The following is a 19,716-nucleotide window of genomic DNA, read 5'->3' on the forward strand; positions in this document are numbered from 1 at the left end:
TGTGTGAAATGCGCTAGACTGTACTACTGTCCTCTCATTCTGCACCAGTACAAATACCTGCACGCGTTGCGCATGTGTTTTGCTTGCTTCATGAGTGTTTCTGCATTATATGAGTGGCTTTGGAAAATAAATCGCTGCACATTTCAGATGAAAAAAACGCGACTTCTATTTATGAAAATATCACAGTTAGAGGAGATTTCTAGCGAGTGGTTCCCTGCATTTTTACAGCAAATCGCGTGATTACAGTACTAAGCCGCTGCAATGGAGTAGCTCTAATGCTATTAAATTAAAGATGATGTACCATAGAGAAAAAAAGTGAAAGTAACAAAAGTAACAAAAGGAATACATTTTAATGGGCATAATTAAGTGTGAAAATAACAGAAGGATATACAGTGAAACCAAAAATTATTCAGAATACAAATGATATATTACACCATATTAGGAACTACAGTCTATTTGATTAAGTATGACGTCTTGTCGCAATTTTGCGACTTTGGCGCTAAGAGGGTTAACTCCGAGTTCTTGTTATATTTTATTACCATGTTCTAAACTATAGTGAATAAACTGTGATAATGTGAGAAATGTTGAAGGTGTCTGAATAAATTTAGGTTTGACTGTATCTATTTAATAAATAAAGTTAACCAATTAACATTATACATACTCTTTTGGTTTCTGTACCCAATATTTAAAAAATTTACAAATGCAATAAAAATATTGGTATCGGTACTCGGTATTGGCAAGTACCAAAAATAAAAGTATCGTATCGGGCGAGTACTGGAAAAAGTGGTATCGGTGCATCCCTACCAAATACATTAACATTATCATATCCATCACCATGCTAATATGTTCCGAGAGTTGTCATGATTGAACTGGTTTTAAAATCACATGAAATCAAAACTGACCCCACATAGCTACCTTTCTGGTCTTCTTGTGTATGACTCATTGATCAATACTGATAGAACGGGAAAAAAAATTTTTTGTAATCCTTCAAAATTTAATATCTGGCTTCACTTCTGAAACAATGTTACTTTTCAGGTGACATCTCAAAGCCCTCTGATTTTTTAACCCCTCCCCCAAAGTCACTTGTCACAAAGACATTTCATAATCCAAGCAATTCTTAAAGGGACAGTTCACCCAAAAATGAAAATTCAGTTGACTTTCTTTAGGCCCTGATTTTGCTGTGAGAGGTGCCATTTTTAAACTGTTTTCTATTGGCAGTGAGCATTTTGCACTATGTTTATGTGCCCCGGGCGCCTCACATTTTAGCCACCTGCTGCGCCTCACGTTTTTGCAGGAGCGCTCTGAGCGCCTGAAGTAGAAAAAAACAACAACTCTGAGCAGAAAAGCACCCAACGTCGTTCGCGTTTTTTTCCCATTGTCCGATCGAACGAATGGAGAGGCGGGCCTTCCACTGTGGTGACGAAAGTTTACCGTTGCTTAGAGAGTCCGGAGACAGCAATGATGGAGAAAAAGGAGAAACTTTTGGTGTCTGTCGCGGGTTACCCAGAGCTGTATTTTTTAGGGTTTTTGCTAATATGACTTAACAGCTAAAACCAAATATTTTAGAGCACTCACGCTATAATCCTTCGATTAGACTGACAGGACAGCTGATCTGGTGATTGCCTAGCAACATAAAAATCTGCAGCGCAACGCTCTTTTTTTAAAAGTCACCAAAAAAAAAGGTAGTGCGGTGCACCTCGTGACCTAACGTGACCTGCTTTTTTCCTTCTCATTAAATACATAATTTCACTCATAAATATGTGAAATTAAAATGAATTCAAATGAGTCGCTAATGCCATTTCATGTTCATTAGCACCCAAAACACTTATGTATGATACCTAATGTGGCCATGCCAACAGGCAACTGTGGAGAGAGACGAGGATGAGGAACAAGTCAAATTGTTGATCTCCAGTAATGCAACAAAGACATGGTACAAACCGACTGTAAACAAATGACCTTCAGCTCACCCAAGCAGCAGCCGCCAGATTTAAGATCGAATTTATCAGACTGTTACAATATTGGGGTCGACACACACAAGCTCCCCACATCCCAGTGCAAATCCCTGCCGCCTAAAAATGCAAACCTTCACAAGTGTGAGTCAAACTCATCCATGCATGCTCTGACAGAGACAAAGCACCCTGAGGAGAAATAGAAGAAAAACATAAGAGGAAAAAAAACATGAAGCAGAAATAGATCTTTAAAATGGCACTGACACAGGCCGAGGCTTATGGCGGAGCAGTTGAAACGTTAAGTAACCATCACTCGGACAGAGAGATACATTTTGGTGACAAAAAGCCAGACAGATTTGCAGAATCGTACCACCTCCTTCTGGCAGAGAGCTTTTAATTCATTTTCCATCAGACTGAGCATAATGGAAGTTCTATCAGTAAGTCTAGGCCTGTCATAAAAACAGACTACAGTAGGAGAGTGTCCGTGTGTCCCCTGTACGCGTACCTCACTGTCTGATAGGGTGAAATAAGACATTGTGAGCACTTAAAGCCTTTAGTCTGAAGGACAAAGATGGCATAACACAGCTGTGTAGCAAATAAATTGTCAGCAAACAAGTTGCATTTGCAAGTTGCAATGTGAAAAATCAGGAACATTAAGGTATTTGAGGAATGTCAAGGCCTCTTTTTAATATTCCCTGAAGAACGTTTATGCCAAATTATGTAGCTTCCTTAAAGTTTTTATCACTTAGCGTGCCGATGTGTGCCATAAGAATCCATTCTTGAACGGCCAAGAGGGAAGAGCGAATGCTTAGGCAGACAAATTGAAACACTAATTGCACATTACAGACAGATCAGAGGCCAAGCAGTTCAGCTAATGGGATGAAACAACAGATCTGATAGAGATGAAGAACCACACAACCCAAGACGCTGACAGGCACTGATTGGTTGTATCTTTCTCTGAAAGGTTCCGCAGAGCAACTTTCTCATCACTGAAAAGGGTATACTCACACTGAAGTCCTTCCAAGAAAAAAGGCTAAGGGGTTTCTGGAGAAAACAGCTCTTGTAATTCAGGTTTCATTTTAACAAACAAGATGTTTCACCATTAGCTATGTACAACCATTTCAAAGTCCAAAAGTATTCAGATAAAGAAAAATAACAATTAATCCTTATTAAAAATTGTACATTATAAATACACGCTACAAAAACTTCAAACGTTTGGGGTCAGTAAGACTTTTAAAATGTTTTTGAAAGAAGTTTCTTGTGGTCACCAAGGCTGCATTAATTTGCTCCAAAAATACAGTAAAAACAATACTGAAATATTATTACCATTTAAAATAACAGTTTTCTATTTTAATAAATTTTAAATTACATCTATTTATGTGATAGCAAAACTGATTTTTCAGCAGCCATTACTCCAGTCTTCAGTGTCACATGATTCTTCAGAAACCATTTTATTTTATTTTGATTTTGATTTGGTGTTTTAAGAAAGCATGATTTATTTTTGAAAACTGTTATGCTGCCTAATATGTATCTGAAAACTGTGATCCTTTTTTCAGGATCCTTTCATGAATAGAAAAGTTCAAAAGAATGGCTTTTATTTGAAATGGAAATCTTTTGTAACATTATCAATGTCTTTACTGTCACCTTTGCTCAATTTACTGCATCATTGCTGAATAAATCCAAATTAACAAAATAATTTTGTTTAAAAAAAAATCTTACAGACCTCAAACTTGAACTGAATGGTACAAAGTTACCAAGTTCTATACATTCTCCACCACTTCAATATGTTAAATATTTCTACCAATAATAGTAAGGTACTCGCTGCTCTTTTAACACATTTTACTGTGTTACACATTCAGTTCCCTTTTCCCCTCAAAATCAATGCTGAATATGTAAAAAAAGACCACAGATTTTCTCTGGGGCAGATTATAAGCAGTAATGGCCACTATATGTAAATGAGGACACTCACACACGCAGTCTCCTGTCTGCCACTCCAGACACTGGCCGTAGGGAAAGGAGATGACGTAGGCATTGGAGTCCACGCAGCGTTTGGTGCTTCCACACCACATGCACTCCATGGCCTGGCTGGTGCAGTTCTCACAAGAGGTGCGCAGAGAGCAGGGCGTCTTACACGGGCGGGCGTTCTGGTTCGGGCTCACTGCAAGGGAGGAAATATGTATGAGATTACTGAAAAGGGAATGTGTATGTATCTTATTGGCTTATTTCCAAGCTTTCACTAAGAATAAAAGGGAAACAGAGACTCACCGACTGGTTTCTCACAGATGAGGCCGTCTGTGTTGGCGGTGCAGGGATTCGCCCTGAGGCCAGAGACCTGAGCTCTCTCCAGGTAAGCACTTGAATGGAGACATGTCCTCCCAGCCCGATTTTTATTACGATTAATCGATTTGACAGCACTAATTAAAAGATAAAACAGTTGTTATACACTATAAAAAATAATTAACAATATTATTGTTTTTATTAAGCAACAAATTAAGAGAAAATTTGGACACACTTGACTGAATTAATTAATGTTTCTCATGATCTCAAAAAAACATCTTATTTAAAGACTTATTGTTAAATGTCAGAAACTAGGATTGCCTATGCATTAATTTCTTTATACAACTAAAACTTAAAAATGGTTGAGTTGGATAAGATAGTGAAGAAAAATCAGCCAAAAAGTAGCCAGCATACATTTTACAATCCTTAAAAACTGTTTAAAATCATTCCATTTGGACGTTGGTTGAGATAATGAAGACCAAAGAGTTGGCTACTTTGAAGAGGCTAAAATATTTTGCTTGACATTTTTGGTCAAAACATAATTATCCAATTTGTGGATAAGTTCTAATGACTTTACTACTATTCTAAAATGTGGAAAATACTTCTTACTGGTAGTGCAAATATGAGCAGACACAAACCTTCCCCTTCTGCTGGTACTTCTGCAGTTCCTCCAGCACATAGTCCACCTGCTTGGCTGTGGTAAGGGAGGCGATGTTTCCCTCCAGGTTCTTGCAGTAGTGCTGAGCATTGTCATAGCTCTCTCTGCTGGAGTTGATCTGCAGACAGGCCTCCCCAACATTGCTCCAGCTGTCTCCACACAGCTGGGCTACAGAGAGGTCATGAGATGTAGAGGAATTAGGAGCTTTTAACTCAAGCCTCATATTTTTCCCATTTCTCGTTTGATCTCTGTTCTTCAGAGACAGCAGGAGAGCTCTTAACATAATGAAAATTCCTCTTCAGAACCAAGTGAAGCTTTAAAAGGGCCAATAGCTAATTTAAGCAAAGTGGCCGGTTAAAGAAATTTCCACAGTGGAAAATGCCAAGCACAATCAGACTGAATCATTTTGCAAATTTACAATTTAAAGAAGACAAAAGGTGTCATGAATCCCAGGTTTCTTAGGTCAAAATTTACAAAGAGCACAGACACCCACAAATTCATGTACAACACAAATTAAATAAGCTCTTTAGGTCATTTTACATATCAGAGATAGTGGTGGAAAAAGAGGGGGGTGTCTGTTTAAGTCTGCTGAACACGGGCTCCGTTCCAAAAAACTAGTGACCTTTCTGTCTAGACAACATTTTAAAGTAACATAGGAATGCTCCCGTCACAAAGGCTGTTGCAAAATGCAAGATAACTTCTTTTGGCTAATATACAAACCCAGAATGCACTGTGGCAAGCTCACGGATTTAAATTAATCTAAGATGGCAGATGCATTCAACTAATTAAAATGCACTATTTTACCAAATACATGTGTGCTACATATTTTTATATCACATCAGTAATTTAGCAGCATGGTATAAGAATAGTTTCTATAACAGTAATAGTTGGTGGAAGTGTTATTATGGATTATGGACTGGAATTTTGGCCAGAAGCAACAGTTTAAAGTTTATTCTGTTAATGTGTGAAAAATAATGTGGGCTTGACAAGCCCATTTATGGCCATCAATCTCTGTTCACAAAATAAAATATCTCTCTTATCATCCTCTGCCATTCTTACCAGGAAGGGTGTGGCATTCCTGCTGTTGAGGATCCCATTGGCAGCTGATGTTGAGGGAGCAGCTCTTGCAGTTGGCCATCTTACTGCAAATCTGCTCATTTCTGATTGGACATTTGGTGAAATTCTTCACAGTCTAGTAAAGAAAACAAAAAGTCAAAAGAGATATCAACAAACACAGGAATACTAGTGCATACTGTGTTGTGTAACACCGGTGCCCTCTGCAGGCCAACTTACAGCAGTGCAGTTACTGAGAGCTGAGATGCATTTCTTGCTGTCGCACCACTGACATCCATTAGTGTTGGCGGTACAGCTGGTGCAGTCTGAGAAGCGGTAACATCTCTCATCCACCGTGGCTAGAGCAGAGATGGCAGAGATGAAGAGCAAAAAAGTCTAGTCCAAAGAAAAATGGCAGTCCTAAGTACTAATATCCAACAGTTTTGAGGCATACATTAATCTAGAGAGACATCTAAGCTCTTCCACAGCCAACTCTCATATCAGACCTTTAACCAAAGTAGAAGAGAAACATTTAGCACTTCAAACCCCTTCTATTCCCCATTTACTTCTAATCGCAAGACTTCAAACGGTGTGACTTATGTAGAGAATCAAAGAGGCCTCTGTTCTACGTCTCTTTCTTTTGACAATCCTTTTCTCCATAATAACAAGTGTCTCCATGTCCTTACTTCACTACATTTGTTTCCCCTTCCCTAGTCTTAAAAAGCTATATTTAACACACAACACGGCAACATTTCTTGCACAGCTACTTAATCTACAACAAACCTATCAGTTTGACTTATTCTATGAATTATGGCATCAGAAGTCATTGGGCTCACCAGGCAGCCACTGCAGAGAGGTGTTAGTGAATGGAGACATGTCCTCCCAGCCCCAGTATGACACGTTGATCTTCCTCAGGCCAACCCATGGGGACAGTTTCTGCAGGACAAACGCAATGAGTCACGCAAACAAAATTAGGAACTAAAATTTTGAACAGAGTGTGCGTCAATCATTATTATTATTAGAATGCGAGTATACACTGCCATTAAATTTTTCTAAGGAATTAATATTTTTATTCAGCAAGGATGCTTTAAGACAGCAAGACATTTGTAATGTTACAAATGATTTCTACTGTAATTAAATGCTGTTTTTTTGAACTTTCTATTCAAAGAATCATGAAAAACAAATATCACAGTTTCCACAAAAATATTAAGAAACTTATAAATATAAATATAAATATAATTAGCACTTCAAACCCCTTCTATTCCCCATTTACTTCTAATCGCAAGACTTCAAACGGTGTGACTTATGTAGAGAATCAAAGAGGCCTCTGTTCTACGTCTCTTTCTTTTGACAATCCTTTTCTCCATAATAACAAGTGTCTCCATGTCCTTACTTCACTACATTTGTTTCCCCTTCCCTAGTCTTAAAAAGCTATATTTAACACACAACACGGCAACATTTCTTGCACAGCTACTTAATCTACAACAAACCTATCAGTTTGACTTATTCTATGAATTATGGCATCAGAAATTAACTCAGAGCAATTATTGAATATTCACTTACTAAAAGGATCATTACATAACAAGATGTAGTTAAATAAGTGCATTCACCAGAATTGTAATAACGTGTAATATACGATATACAAATACATACAATTACAGTTATTATATAGTATTATTATATAGTATACAGTTATTACAGCACCTCTCCTCTCCAAAATACATAGTTAGTTATTTGCTCAAAACTATAGTTAGCACAGCAATTTTGTGAAATATTATTACAATTAAAAACAACTGTTTTTATACATTTTAATAATGTATTAAAATATGTGATTTATTTCTGTTATGCAAAAAAATAAATTTTTAGCAAGTCCAATATTATTCAGTGTCATGTAATCCTTCAGAAATCATTGTAATATGCTGATTTGGTGATTCAGAAACATTTCTTACTATTATCAATGATGAAAACCAATGTCGATTAATATTTAAAAATGTATTTACTTATTTACAAATACAAAAATAAAATAAAAATACCAAACTCTTAATACAAAAAAACTACACAATTCAGTAATAACACTGATTAAAGTTTCACCAAACTGAATATAACAAAACAGTCCTTATGTAATTTTGAATTTATTCAGTGAATGATTCAAATCAAGCCTAATCAAATTAACTGGATCATAAGAGTAATTTGTTATTGGCTACAATATTAATGTTGTACGTGTTTTGGCATTATTTCAGAGTACGTAGTCTTTTTTTATTTCATTCAGACTGCAGGTTCCTATTTTTTTTTAATTGCTGTGGCACTTGAGATTTAACAGCGGCAAACAGCGATGCAGAAAACACAGAAACACTCACACACCATAAACAAGGCCAGTGCTGCCAGGGATTATCCCAGCATGCACCTCTCCAAACCTCAGGTTTGAATTTCAAATCAAACGAAATGAAGCCAAATATTGCATTGGCTGGAGGTCCACACACTCATTCTCAAAGACTACATTTTGGCTGGTTTTGTGTGATTGGTTGTGTTCTGACAGGTGGCAAAAGATCAAACAGACTGGCAGTCCTGCAGAGCAAAGGAGGGCTGTGGGAAACTCTCCTGTGTCTGCTTCAGACAGCTTGTGCCCCCTCCATTACTCTCTCATTAACACAGCCAGTGCACAATGTAGCAGACAAACCCGAGGGCTTAGATCAGCATACACAAGAAGGGCTGATTTCTTGGCTTGGGCACAGTGGAAAATGTTTTAGCTGAGGGTGGCAGGGGAGTCTCTAAGCCTCTTCCAGGCACCTACCAGCTTTGGCAGGGCAGAAAGGAGCAGGTGTAGCACTGTTAGTGAAGCTGGGCTCCCAGGACATGCAGAAGCCCCCTTTCCAAATGCAGCGCACACCAGGGCCTGCGGCCTCACAACGCTCCTGTCCCAGGAAGGCCTCACAGCTGGGTGGCCTGTAGATTAGTACGTCATTCAGGAGGACGCTGGAGAAACCCCCAAACACATACATGGATCTAGAAGGAGAAGAAGATGGAGACTTTTAAGTATACAACAACATTTTTTGAGAGAGAGAGAGAGAGAGAGAGAGAGAGAGAGAGAGATGTGCTTGTTATGTCACAGATTGTGTGCTGTAACCACATTTAGATTTCTCACCCATTACTGGTTACTGCTGTATGTCCAAAGCGATTCACGTCTCTGTGCAAGTTTGGTTTGGGAAGGACCTTCCACTCATCACAAGCTATAAGAAAAAAAGGGGGGGGAAATAAAACAATTAAAAATAATCTGTTTAAGAATTATTTACTTATGAATCAGACATAACTATGCAACATTTAGCAAAATAAATATTTTACTGCATAGAACAACTGCAAAAATGTATGTCCCCTACGGAAATTTCCATAACTTTTTAGATTGTATTAATTTTTAATTATTAAAATTTTTATATTATTATTATTATTAAGTCTTTTTTCATACCATTTTTTTTTACCACATTGCCATTTCCAAAGTTTGAGGTCAGTAAGTTTTTTTCAGCAAGGATGCATTAAACTGATAAAAAGTGATTTTTACATAATTACAAAAAAATCTATTTCAAATAAATGCTGTTCCTTTGAATCCTGACAAAAAAAATTCCACATTGATAATACTAATAACTAAAGACTACAGTAATGGCTGCTGAAAATGCAGCTTTTCCATCACAGGAATAAACTGCATATTCAAATATATATAAATAGAAAAAAAAAAGTAATTGTAATAATACTTCACAATATTATTTGTATTCTATTTTGATCAAATAAATGCAGCCTTGGTGAGCATAAGAAATGTATTACAAAAACATTTAATAAATATTACCAACCTCAAACTTTTTAATGGTAGTGTATATCAAACATGCAGTACAGTAGCACCACAAACCAATGTCATAGGCGAGGAAGTCAGCAGAGAAGCATTTGGCTCCATTGCTAAGAGAGGTGTCATTATGGGTATTTCCTCCAAAGATGAGCAGAGTTCCTCCCAGCAGCACAGACGAATGCAGGTAACGTGGGTAACCGCTTTCTCTAAGAATCGTCCTGCAACACACAACAAACATCATCAAACTGTTGCTCCAAATCTGAAATTCACGGTTCCTCTAAAATGAACAAATTTACAACGTTTTTTTTGTCTTGAATACGTCTGTGTGCTCTTACCATGTGCGGGTCTCAACCTCATAGCGGTAAAGATCATCCACCAGGCCGTATTTGTTTGCTGGAAGAGATTTGTAGCCCCCGTGGACGTACACGCTCTTGCTGCCGCTGTCATACACGCTGCTGTGGCCGTACCCACCCTGAGCGATCGCTCCTCTGGTCTCTGGCACCAGCCATGTGTTTGTCCCTGTGTACAGAAACAAAATCATTTACTTTAAAATTAACAAAAAAAGTGCACCTTTAAGTTTAATATTTTCTTTAATTATAAAACCTGCTTTGCCTCTCAATAACCAGTCTGTGAGAATTTGACTTGATGTTTCAGTATAATGAGTGGAATAACAATGACTTACCTCATTCCAATGAGATCTGGTTTGTACTTTGAGTTCACAACACTTGTAAGATCATTTGAGAACATAAAGATTATGCCCTGATCCAGGAGTTTAACAGGATTAAAAAAAGGTACAGATTATCCAAAAGCTTCAGCCTAGACACAGAGCCTCTGGATATATTATCTGTTCACTGCTCTTTGCAAAGAACCACAGCTCCATCTACTGGACCGCTGGGGTAAAATTAAAAATCACATCTGTTTCAACTACTGCAGATCTACTTGTTTTACAGCTGCTCTCAAAAGTTTCCTATAGTCTTTAAATGACAACAAAATGTACAACCAGTGTTGTTACTGTTAACTAAAACCATTAAAACATTTTATTACTTCGTTTTTATATAACAATTTTTAAATGTTTTATTAACTACTAATTAACTATTGAAATAAAGCAGAAATTAAATATAAATATGAAATGGAAACGTAAATAAAAAAAAATGCACCAAAATATAAAATTAATTAAAGTGAAATAGAAAAAAAACTATCTGAAACTAATACAAATAACAAAAACACATAAAATTAATAATCAAAATGAAAATTCAATTCATTTTTGGGTACTTAGAGAACTTTTCAATCCCCAATCAAATACACTACTCAGTCACTCACTGATGTTGTACTCCTGAACATTACTGATGTAGCTGTAGATGGAGGAGTAGCCGAAGATGACAACCATCACCACATCACCGTTATCCAGCTCTACTATATGGGCAGAGTGGCCTTCCACAGCGTAGACCAGGCCATGGGCTGGCACACTGGGGGACTTCTGCGACCACGTCATTTTGGGTATGTTAAACACCCACAGTTCATCTGTTACGTTACTGGCACCCATCTCCAACTTGCCTCCAAACATGTAGATGTCACTCTGAAAGAAGCAAAAATGATTTAATAACATGTTTCAAGACAGTTTCTTAGGAATCTACCGATCAATATTCCAAACTGAGATTTGCCAAAATTAACATGCCAGTGCATGTGATTGAGGGCCAGATTTACTAAACAAGGTAAATTAGCATGAAAGCGCAATACCATAAAAGCACAGATGGGAGTGGAAAGTTCCGCAGTTGATCTACTGACAATGCACACATTAAAGAACACAGACACAGCAAGATAATGATGCAATGCAATCAACCACACACACATTATGAATGTGTTCCCTGTTATTTTTGATCAATAAATCAAATCAAGAAATTTGCAGGCTGTATTTAATTATTTAAGTATTTGTAGAAACGCTAATGCAAAGACCATAAACTCCAGGTCAGCTAAAACATCTCTACAGATGATTACATCCATAAACTGTGGAGAAAGCTGTTTTTACTTTAATTATTGCAGAGAAGAGAGAAGAATAACTGCTGTTGCAGGATACTCTTGCTCAGATGATCAAAGCGGCATACACAGACCAAAAGCTAGAACATGTAATCAGCTAAATAGCCTTGTTCACTCATTCAGACACTGATTACAGCTATTTAGCTTTAAGACAAATAAAAAATATTCTTTCTAAATGTTTTTGTAACATTTCAACTGTGGTGTTACCCAATATAGTGCCAAGGAGTGTCCGTATCTCGGCAGGGGTCCGCTACTGATGGGCACAGTGTTCCAGATGCCACTTTCCAGATTATAACTGCAAAGAAAAAAAGTAGTTGTCTCAAAGTTCATTTCCATAACTAAAGTGGAAAAAAAACATTGTTCAGACTGAGATGGCTTCAGAATTACACAAATTATCCAATATTCCAGTAATTAGTACTTTCTCCGAGATGTTACATTTCGAGTTTTGACTGAAATGTCAAATCCACAACGTCGGAATTGCTCCCTCCACAAAGAGCTCCCTCAGAGAACATTTAGGCTCACAGTTTCTACCCTCAAACTGTCAAATTAATCAAACTCTACTCCTACCACAGCTCACACTGATTTATTATTAGTATTAGTATTATTCCTGCTGTTCTACAGTTTCATTTTGGATTACTGTCACATACGCGCATATGCAAATAAGCCTTTTGGTTATGCTGTACACAGCTCTCTGAATTATCACTTACTTTAGAACCATCTGAAAGTTGCTGTAGTTAAAGATGTAGCCACCAACAACCCACATGACCTTTTCCTGCACCACCGCCTTATGAGATGCTCTTCCCAGCGATGCTCCAAAAGGCTTCACTGTGGGCATGATCCAGTAAGACTCAGTGGAGGGCACTGTTAATGAGCAGTCTGGACCTGAGAGAGAGAGAGAAATAGAGAGAGAGAGAGAGAGAGAGAGAGAGAATACATTGTAATAATTGTCATACCAATAAAGCACATAGTGAATTGAATTGATAGAGAAAGAAACAGAGAGTTTATATTTGCCATAAAATATTTACTTGAAGTACCCATGAGATTTTTAAGTTAATATTTCAATAATTTAAACAACACATTCGCATGTTTATGGTTCTCTAATATTGGTTAATGGTCACATGACATACAAGCAGATAAAATATAATGCTTTATTTTGACTTTGTAGCTGGACTTTAAAGTGGATTCACACTTATTTTTAGTTGTGATAGTGTGCCAAAAACAATAATATGAATGAATTAAAATATGAATAAAATGTATAAGTGCACTGTAAAATAAACCTGAAATAAAAATTAGTATTTGATTATAGTAATCATTTTATTTTACATTACACATTACAACACTAATTTTCATGTTTTAAATTCTTCACTTTCAAACTGATAAGCTTTTTAGCATTTCAAATCCTTTCTCTCTTTTTTTTTTTTTTTGTGAAATAATGGTGAAATTCTATAAACATGTTATCACTTTATGAAATGTTGGAAATTGTGCAAATCTGTAAATAAAAATAAACTTGAGGCCAAAAGATTGGAATAATTAAGAATTTTTTTATTTATTTTTTTCACCAAGGCTGCAATTATTTGCACAAAACATAGTAAAAGACATAATATTGTGTAATATTACAAATCAAAATAACGGTTTTCTATTGGAATATATTTTATAAATGTAACATTTTCCTGTGATGGCATGGCTAAATTTTTAGCAGTCATTACTTAAGTTATCAGTGTCACATGATCCTTCAAAAACCATACTAATATGTTCACAGTATCACTGTTTTTACAAATAAATGCAGCTTCTGTGAACATGAGAGGCGTCTTTCAAAAATACTTCAAAATCTTAATTACTCCAAACTTTTGGCCAACAATGTGAACCCCTTGAATCGCTGATCTAAGGTAATATCTGTCTTATTATATTTACTATTTAAAAACATATCACTTAAACAGGTTGGTTCTAACAGCTTTTTAGACATTACTATGACCACTCACACTTTCCCTAACTTGCTATTTCCTGTGTCTCCTCACATGAGGCTTAGTGAGAAGCTGGCCAGAAAGGCTCATTAAATTAGCTTCAAAGCATCCTGATGTCAATCCTCCATCAGGTTTTTGCTTTGACATTTTGTGACACTGTGGCAGTGTCTGAAGAGGTTGCTGCAGTGATGCAGAGGTGACAGATGCACTATTAGAGAATCAACACCAGGGGGAGACAACCCACATGACAACAAATCTACCTGAGAAGCAATGCACTTTTTCAGCATCCTGTAACATACAGGAAAGGGGAGGAAATGAGAGCGGAAGTGAGTAGTACCTTGCCAGCTGTCATTGCACACGCACAGCTTTTCCCCAGTGAGGTCACAGTAGCCGTGATCGGGGCTGCCACAGTTGTTCCTGCAGTACGGGATGTCACAGGCCTCACCCTTCCAGTACTTATCGCATTCACAATACACACGGCTCGCTATCGAGTTCCCCGAGGTGCACTTCCCGTGGCCAGAGCAGTTATTTGGACATGAGTTGATTCTGTCGAGGGAGAGATGAAGAAAAAGGTTGCAAAAAACAAACAAGGGGAACTTTCTACTGAAAGCCTGAAATAGGCGAGGGTATAATGAGCAGGACAAAGCCTATGATTACACTGAGAACAAAACATGCACAGAGGAGATAAAATGAAGACCTCTTTGTGATTACATGTCGTAATAACACCTGGACGAACCTGCAGGCTTTTTTCAATAAAAATAGTGCTGATGCGTGTCATTAACTCACGAGTAGAAGATTTCAAATCCTGTCAGGTTGTAGGCAGCGTCGCTAAAAAAGTGCAGGAGTGCGTAGCCTGAGTTGGTCTCCACTTCAGGGACGGTCTCGTTCCCTTTCACTTCGGGGACAATGAGACCACTGTGGGACAATTACAGAAAAAAAGGCTTGTTAGGGTAAGATCTCTTGTTTTTCCATAACAGCAGTAGCTAATTCCATTTGTCCTGCAGTAAAGTGAATCTTTCCTGCGTGACTCCAGGCCAAAGGTTTTTCAAACTGGGCTCAGAGGGCCACAAGGGAGAGTTCAGGGTCCTTGGAAAATTAGAATTTTTGATTTTACAAAATCTATTTTTAGGTTCACGTTGACTTAAAATATTTATTAAATATGTCAAATGCAATATATATATATATACACACATATATATATACACATATATATATATATATATATATATATACACATATATATATACACATATAATAAATATACACATGTAAATACATGTAAATATTTTCAAAATATATGCTGTATGTGTGTATTTATATATTCATAATAAATATACACAACACACACACACACATATTATGTAAACAAAAATGTGTATTATATTTATTTGTATTATATTTATATATATTTATCATTAAAATGCTATTCAAATAAATCTGAAAATATATACTACTGATCAAAAGTTTGGAGTCTGTAAGATTCATTTTTGAAAATCTACACTGCACTTACTTGATCAAAAATACAGTAAAAACAGTTATCTTGTTAAATATTATTAAAATAAGTATTTTCTATTTGAATACATTTTAAAAGTAATTTATTACTTTGTTTTCAAAGCTGAATTTTCAGCAGCCATTACTTCAGTCTTCGGTGTCACATGATACTTCTGAAATCATTCTAATAGTCTGATTTGGTACCCAATTAGCATTTTTTATCATCATCAATGTTAAAGTTGAGCTGTTTAATATTTTTGTGGAAATTGCTTTTTTTTCTTTCAGTTTTTCCACAATGAACAGAATAGCATTTATTTCAAGCAGAAGTCTTTTGTAATGAATCTTTGTTGAATAACAGTATTAATTTATTTTTTAAAAATCTGACCCCAAACCTTTGAAGAGTAGTCAACATTTAACATTGCTAGTGTATGGAAAATCAGATATGCTGTCAAATTAATACAAAAGAAACTTTCCATATAACATTTTAATTACTGCCTTTTGATTTGCTCAATAACAATAACAATAAAATCCCATTATTTGCAGCATTTTTAAAAACAATGTGTGATATGGCGCCTCCGCTGTGGGCGAGATGCAGTAGTGGGGGTTGGTGATGGTGTGGGCCTCCGGAGCAGACCGAGATCCCGCAGCTCTTCGGCGTGCGCAGAGTTTAACTCTAAAAATGTGGTTCTGCCGACATCGAGCAGAAACTCACGACTGTATGCGCGCTTAGAGACAGATAGACGTGACGAATACGTACAAAAACACTGCGACTCACAAGACAAAAAACACGAAAACACCTTTCTGTCGGGAGAGAGAGAAGCCGCAGCGTGTGAACGCGCCGCCATCTTGTTACTAATAAGGAGGTAGTAAATCATGTTTGCGCGATTCATTTTAATACTCTCCTCCCATAAATTTTGCATCTGAAAGTAAAACTCCTACGAATGCATATTCAATAAGGTCAGGCACAAAAATAACTGTGTCCACGCCTTTTCAGTGCTAATCCTTCACTGCACGTCTTTAATAAATCCTGACAGTACTATTTTAACTATCTGGTCCTTAATATTTCTATCATACAGTATAAACTGGTCTTTATGCATGAAAATAATAGTAAAAATAACAGTCCCTCAAAGTGAATCACCATACTTGTGGGGGTGCTTAGCATCGGAAATTTCAAAACCCGTTCTTCTTTCAGAAAACACACTCACCTGAAGACGGCTACTAAGGGAGCATAAATCGAATCTCCGTCATAGATGTACATGTGGTCCCAGCTACATTCGGTCGCAAAATGGTTAAATCGTAACCTCAGGACTGCGTTTGGGCTGCAAAACAAAGGTGATGACATAATGCTTAAGAATGTCTTGCTGGCTGCGTAATCCATTATGAGAACATATTACAGCAGAATCATTTCTGCCAAGTCTGAAGGGTGCAAGGCGGAATGTGCTCCTCCAAGCCTTTTCTGGTAACCCAACACAGAAGAAAACACCCTTGTAAGGGCTGCTGAAGGGTATTTAAATAGGGGTTATGCAAGAGGGAAGTGTGGGCACAACAAAACTTTAATGAGAAAGAGAAAAGAGGACTTAATAACACTTACTAGCCCTCAATCAGCCAGGTGCACTTGGTTTTGTACTTGTAGTTGATGGGGCCATCTGTTAGGTACCCAGACGGCTCAGTCAACCTGAAAAAGAAGATCAGAGTTGCCATTCAGAGGACCACATCAAACCGAGCCCAAGGGACAAACAGAACAATGCTATGCGCAAAAAAAAAATGCAAAAGGCATTGCAGAGAAGTGCTGTTTCAGTACAAATAGGCACAACGATTGAACTGGTTTCTGTGGTTACTTATGGCCATATGGACACAGGCTTGTGTGGGAGCAGATCCACAATGATTCACTACTCCAAATGCGCTCATGACACAGGCCTAACCAATCAGTTTCCTCTCCTTCCGGACTGCAACAGAGCCATCGGGCCCATGGAGTGACAGCGCTTGGATCCGTATTGCATCATTACGGAACACTCAGGGCCTGTCTGTGCCACATTAACTACACCAAGCTGGCGGCATTGTTTGTCCAGACAAGCCCTATTGTTTTTAGATGCCGATTTGAAGGGATGCATCCTTATAAACAATGGCCTCAATATTCCACAGACACACTTTTAAAGGGGTGATATGATGCGATTTAAAGTTTTCCTTTCTCTTTGGAGTGTTACAAGCTGTTTGTGAATAGATAAGATCCCTAAAGTTGCAAAGACTAAAGTCTCAAACCCAAAGAGATATTCTTTATAAAAGTTAAGACTCGTCCACGCCCTCCTAAAACGCCTCGTTCAAACACGCCCCCACATGTCTACGTCACGATGTGGGAAGATTTGCATAATGCCGTAACTTTACGTAATGCCGCTACGTAAGCGTAACTTTATTGTTGCTGCCGCCGCCATGTTGTGAAGACGCTGTGATTTTCGTTGCGAAAGCGAAACTACTTTGTTTGGCCTTCCAAAAGAGGACACGACTAGAAATCAGTGGTTAAGTTGTATTTACAACACTGTTCCAGAACAAGTTCAACCCAAATATTCAGATGTGTGCAGCGCATTTTATGGACGACTGTTTCCTGATCCTGCTAGAATAGACTACAATGTCGGCTGTTCTGACTCACAGACTGGAAGTATGTTTTTTATATTTAAAGAATTTGCCACTGATGATTCAAACGCAAGTTTTAAGCAGTGTAGAGTAGCGCTTGTTGTTTGTCATTTCTCCAATCACAAATGCAGACATGGTTTTATGTTTACGCGGTGCGATGCAACGTAACGCGTAAAAAGACAGTATAAGTCATTATAACCCATAATTATGTCCCCACTGGATGCAACAAATGCCTCGTTTATAATGGGTTTTAATGTTTTTGTTTCGTCGCTCCGGGACACGGCATCACAGTATGGTAAGGGGTGTAATATTTCCGTCACACGCTTGAGGTATTCAGCCAATCACAACGCACTGGATAGCTGGCCAATCAGAGCACACCTCACTTTTCAGAATGATGAGCTTTGTAAAAATCGACGCATTTCAGAAAGGCGGGGCATAGAGGAGAAACAATAATGTACAGTATGTGGAAAATAATGTGTTTTTTTAACCTTAAACCGCATAAACATTTCATTACACCAAATAATGTTCTTTTTAGCAGCATCATATGACCCCTTTAATTGAACATGTTATTGCTGCTTGCATAGCCAAACACTCCTCAGGGCGTATTCTACAAGGAAATCAATCTAAGTGGCATTGCTAAGACCTTCTGTCCTGCTGTTCTTGAAGAGAGCAAAAAGAAGAACTGAGCTGGTGTTGCAAAAGCATCCTAGAGTGGATCAGAGGAAACCAACACATCAATATTCACAATATAAGGCTATCTAAGAAGTAGATTGGTTTGTTTCTTCATTAGAACAGATTTGGAGAAATTTAGCATTACATCACTTGCTCACCAATGGATCCTCTGCAGTGAATGGGTGCTTTCAGAATCAATGAATGTCTTGTGAAGTGAAAAGCTGCATATTTGTAAAAAAGCTTTGTACTTCTTAAGACATTAAATGATGGACTGGAATCGTGTTGTGGATTACTGTTATGTTTTTATCAGCCGTTTGGACTATCATTCTGATGGTACCCATTCACTGCAAAAGATCTATTGGTCAGCAAGTGACGTAATGCTAAATTTCTCCAAACCTGTTGTGATGAAGAAACAAACTCATCTACCACTTGGAAGGCCTGAGGGTAAGTATATTTTCAGTACGTTTTCATTTTTGAGTAAGCTATTCCTTTAAAGGTAAAGTTTGCCATTTCTGTGCTAAACAAAACAGCAAAAATGGCAACTACTTATATATGATTGTATACATGGTAATTAGCATATTCAAAATAAAATGAAAAAGACACGGACATTCATTAACTGCTAGTAGGGATGTAACGATTAACCGCGAGCCGGTTGAAAATCGATTCAAATATGTGACGATTCAAATCGGTTGAGATGCTAAACAAATCGCGATTCAGTTAGGGGTAGGAGTTTATATGAATGTATGTCTGAGGGGAACTTACTGTCTTTCGATGGTATTTTTTCTTTTCCTCTTGCCTCTGTATAATGCATATCAGGGCTCCAGACTCATTCTTCCCACTGGTCGCTCTTTTGCAACTAACTTTCTCAGCTGGTCGCACGAGCACATGATTTGGTCGCAATATTTTTTTTTTTTGCTACAACATGGGGTTATTCAATGCATGCTGATGAACTTTTATCATTGTTTATAGTTATATAGAAACAAAAGTTGTTAACATTCAACCCGTTCTTTATCATCAGTAGTATTATTTGTGATTATGAAAACAAAAATGAAAATGCTTTTCAAAAATGAAAACAAAAAGAAAAGTAAAACTAACGTGACAGTGTTTGCATGTTTTTTCCCCCCACAAGAATACCAGCATGTTCACCTTCTCTGGTTTAAG

General features: G+C 37.4%; 1 protein-coding gene across 1 annotated transcript in view; it reads right to left on the bottom strand.

The window, feature by feature from the left end:
- LOC107702414 (attractin-like protein 1) overlaps positions 1–19,716 on the bottom strand; it is a 101,253-nt gene that overhangs the window by 69,910 nt on the left and 11,627 nt on the right. The window contains 16 exon segments of the mRNA XM_016504738.1: positions 3,919–4,107; positions 4,215–4,363; positions 4,836–5,052; positions 5,944–6,076; positions 6,178–6,296; positions 8,729–8,940; positions 9,080–9,164; positions 9,833–9,987; positions 10,105–10,288; positions 11,090–11,345; positions 12,011–12,098; positions 12,511–12,685; positions 14,102–14,310; positions 14,551–14,679; positions 16,461–16,574; positions 16,847–16,930. Of these exon segments, the coding sequence (XP_016360224.1) occupies positions 3,919–4,107; positions 4,215–4,363; positions 4,836–5,052; positions 5,944–6,076; positions 6,178–6,296; positions 8,729–8,940; positions 9,080–9,164; positions 9,833–9,987; positions 10,105–10,288; positions 11,090–11,345; positions 12,011–12,098; positions 12,511–12,685; positions 14,102–14,310; positions 14,551–14,679; positions 16,461–16,574; positions 16,847–16,930 (2,498 nt within the window).

Source organism: Sinocyclocheilus anshuiensis, unplaced genomic scaffold (genome assembly GCF_001515605.1).
Source record: "Sinocyclocheilus anshuiensis isolate Anshui unplaced genomic scaffold, SAMN03320099.WGS_v1.1 scaffold190, whole genome shotgun sequence".
NCBI classification, from domain to species: Eukaryota; Metazoa; Chordata; class Actinopteri; order Cypriniformes; family Cyprinidae; genus Sinocyclocheilus; species Sinocyclocheilus anshuiensis.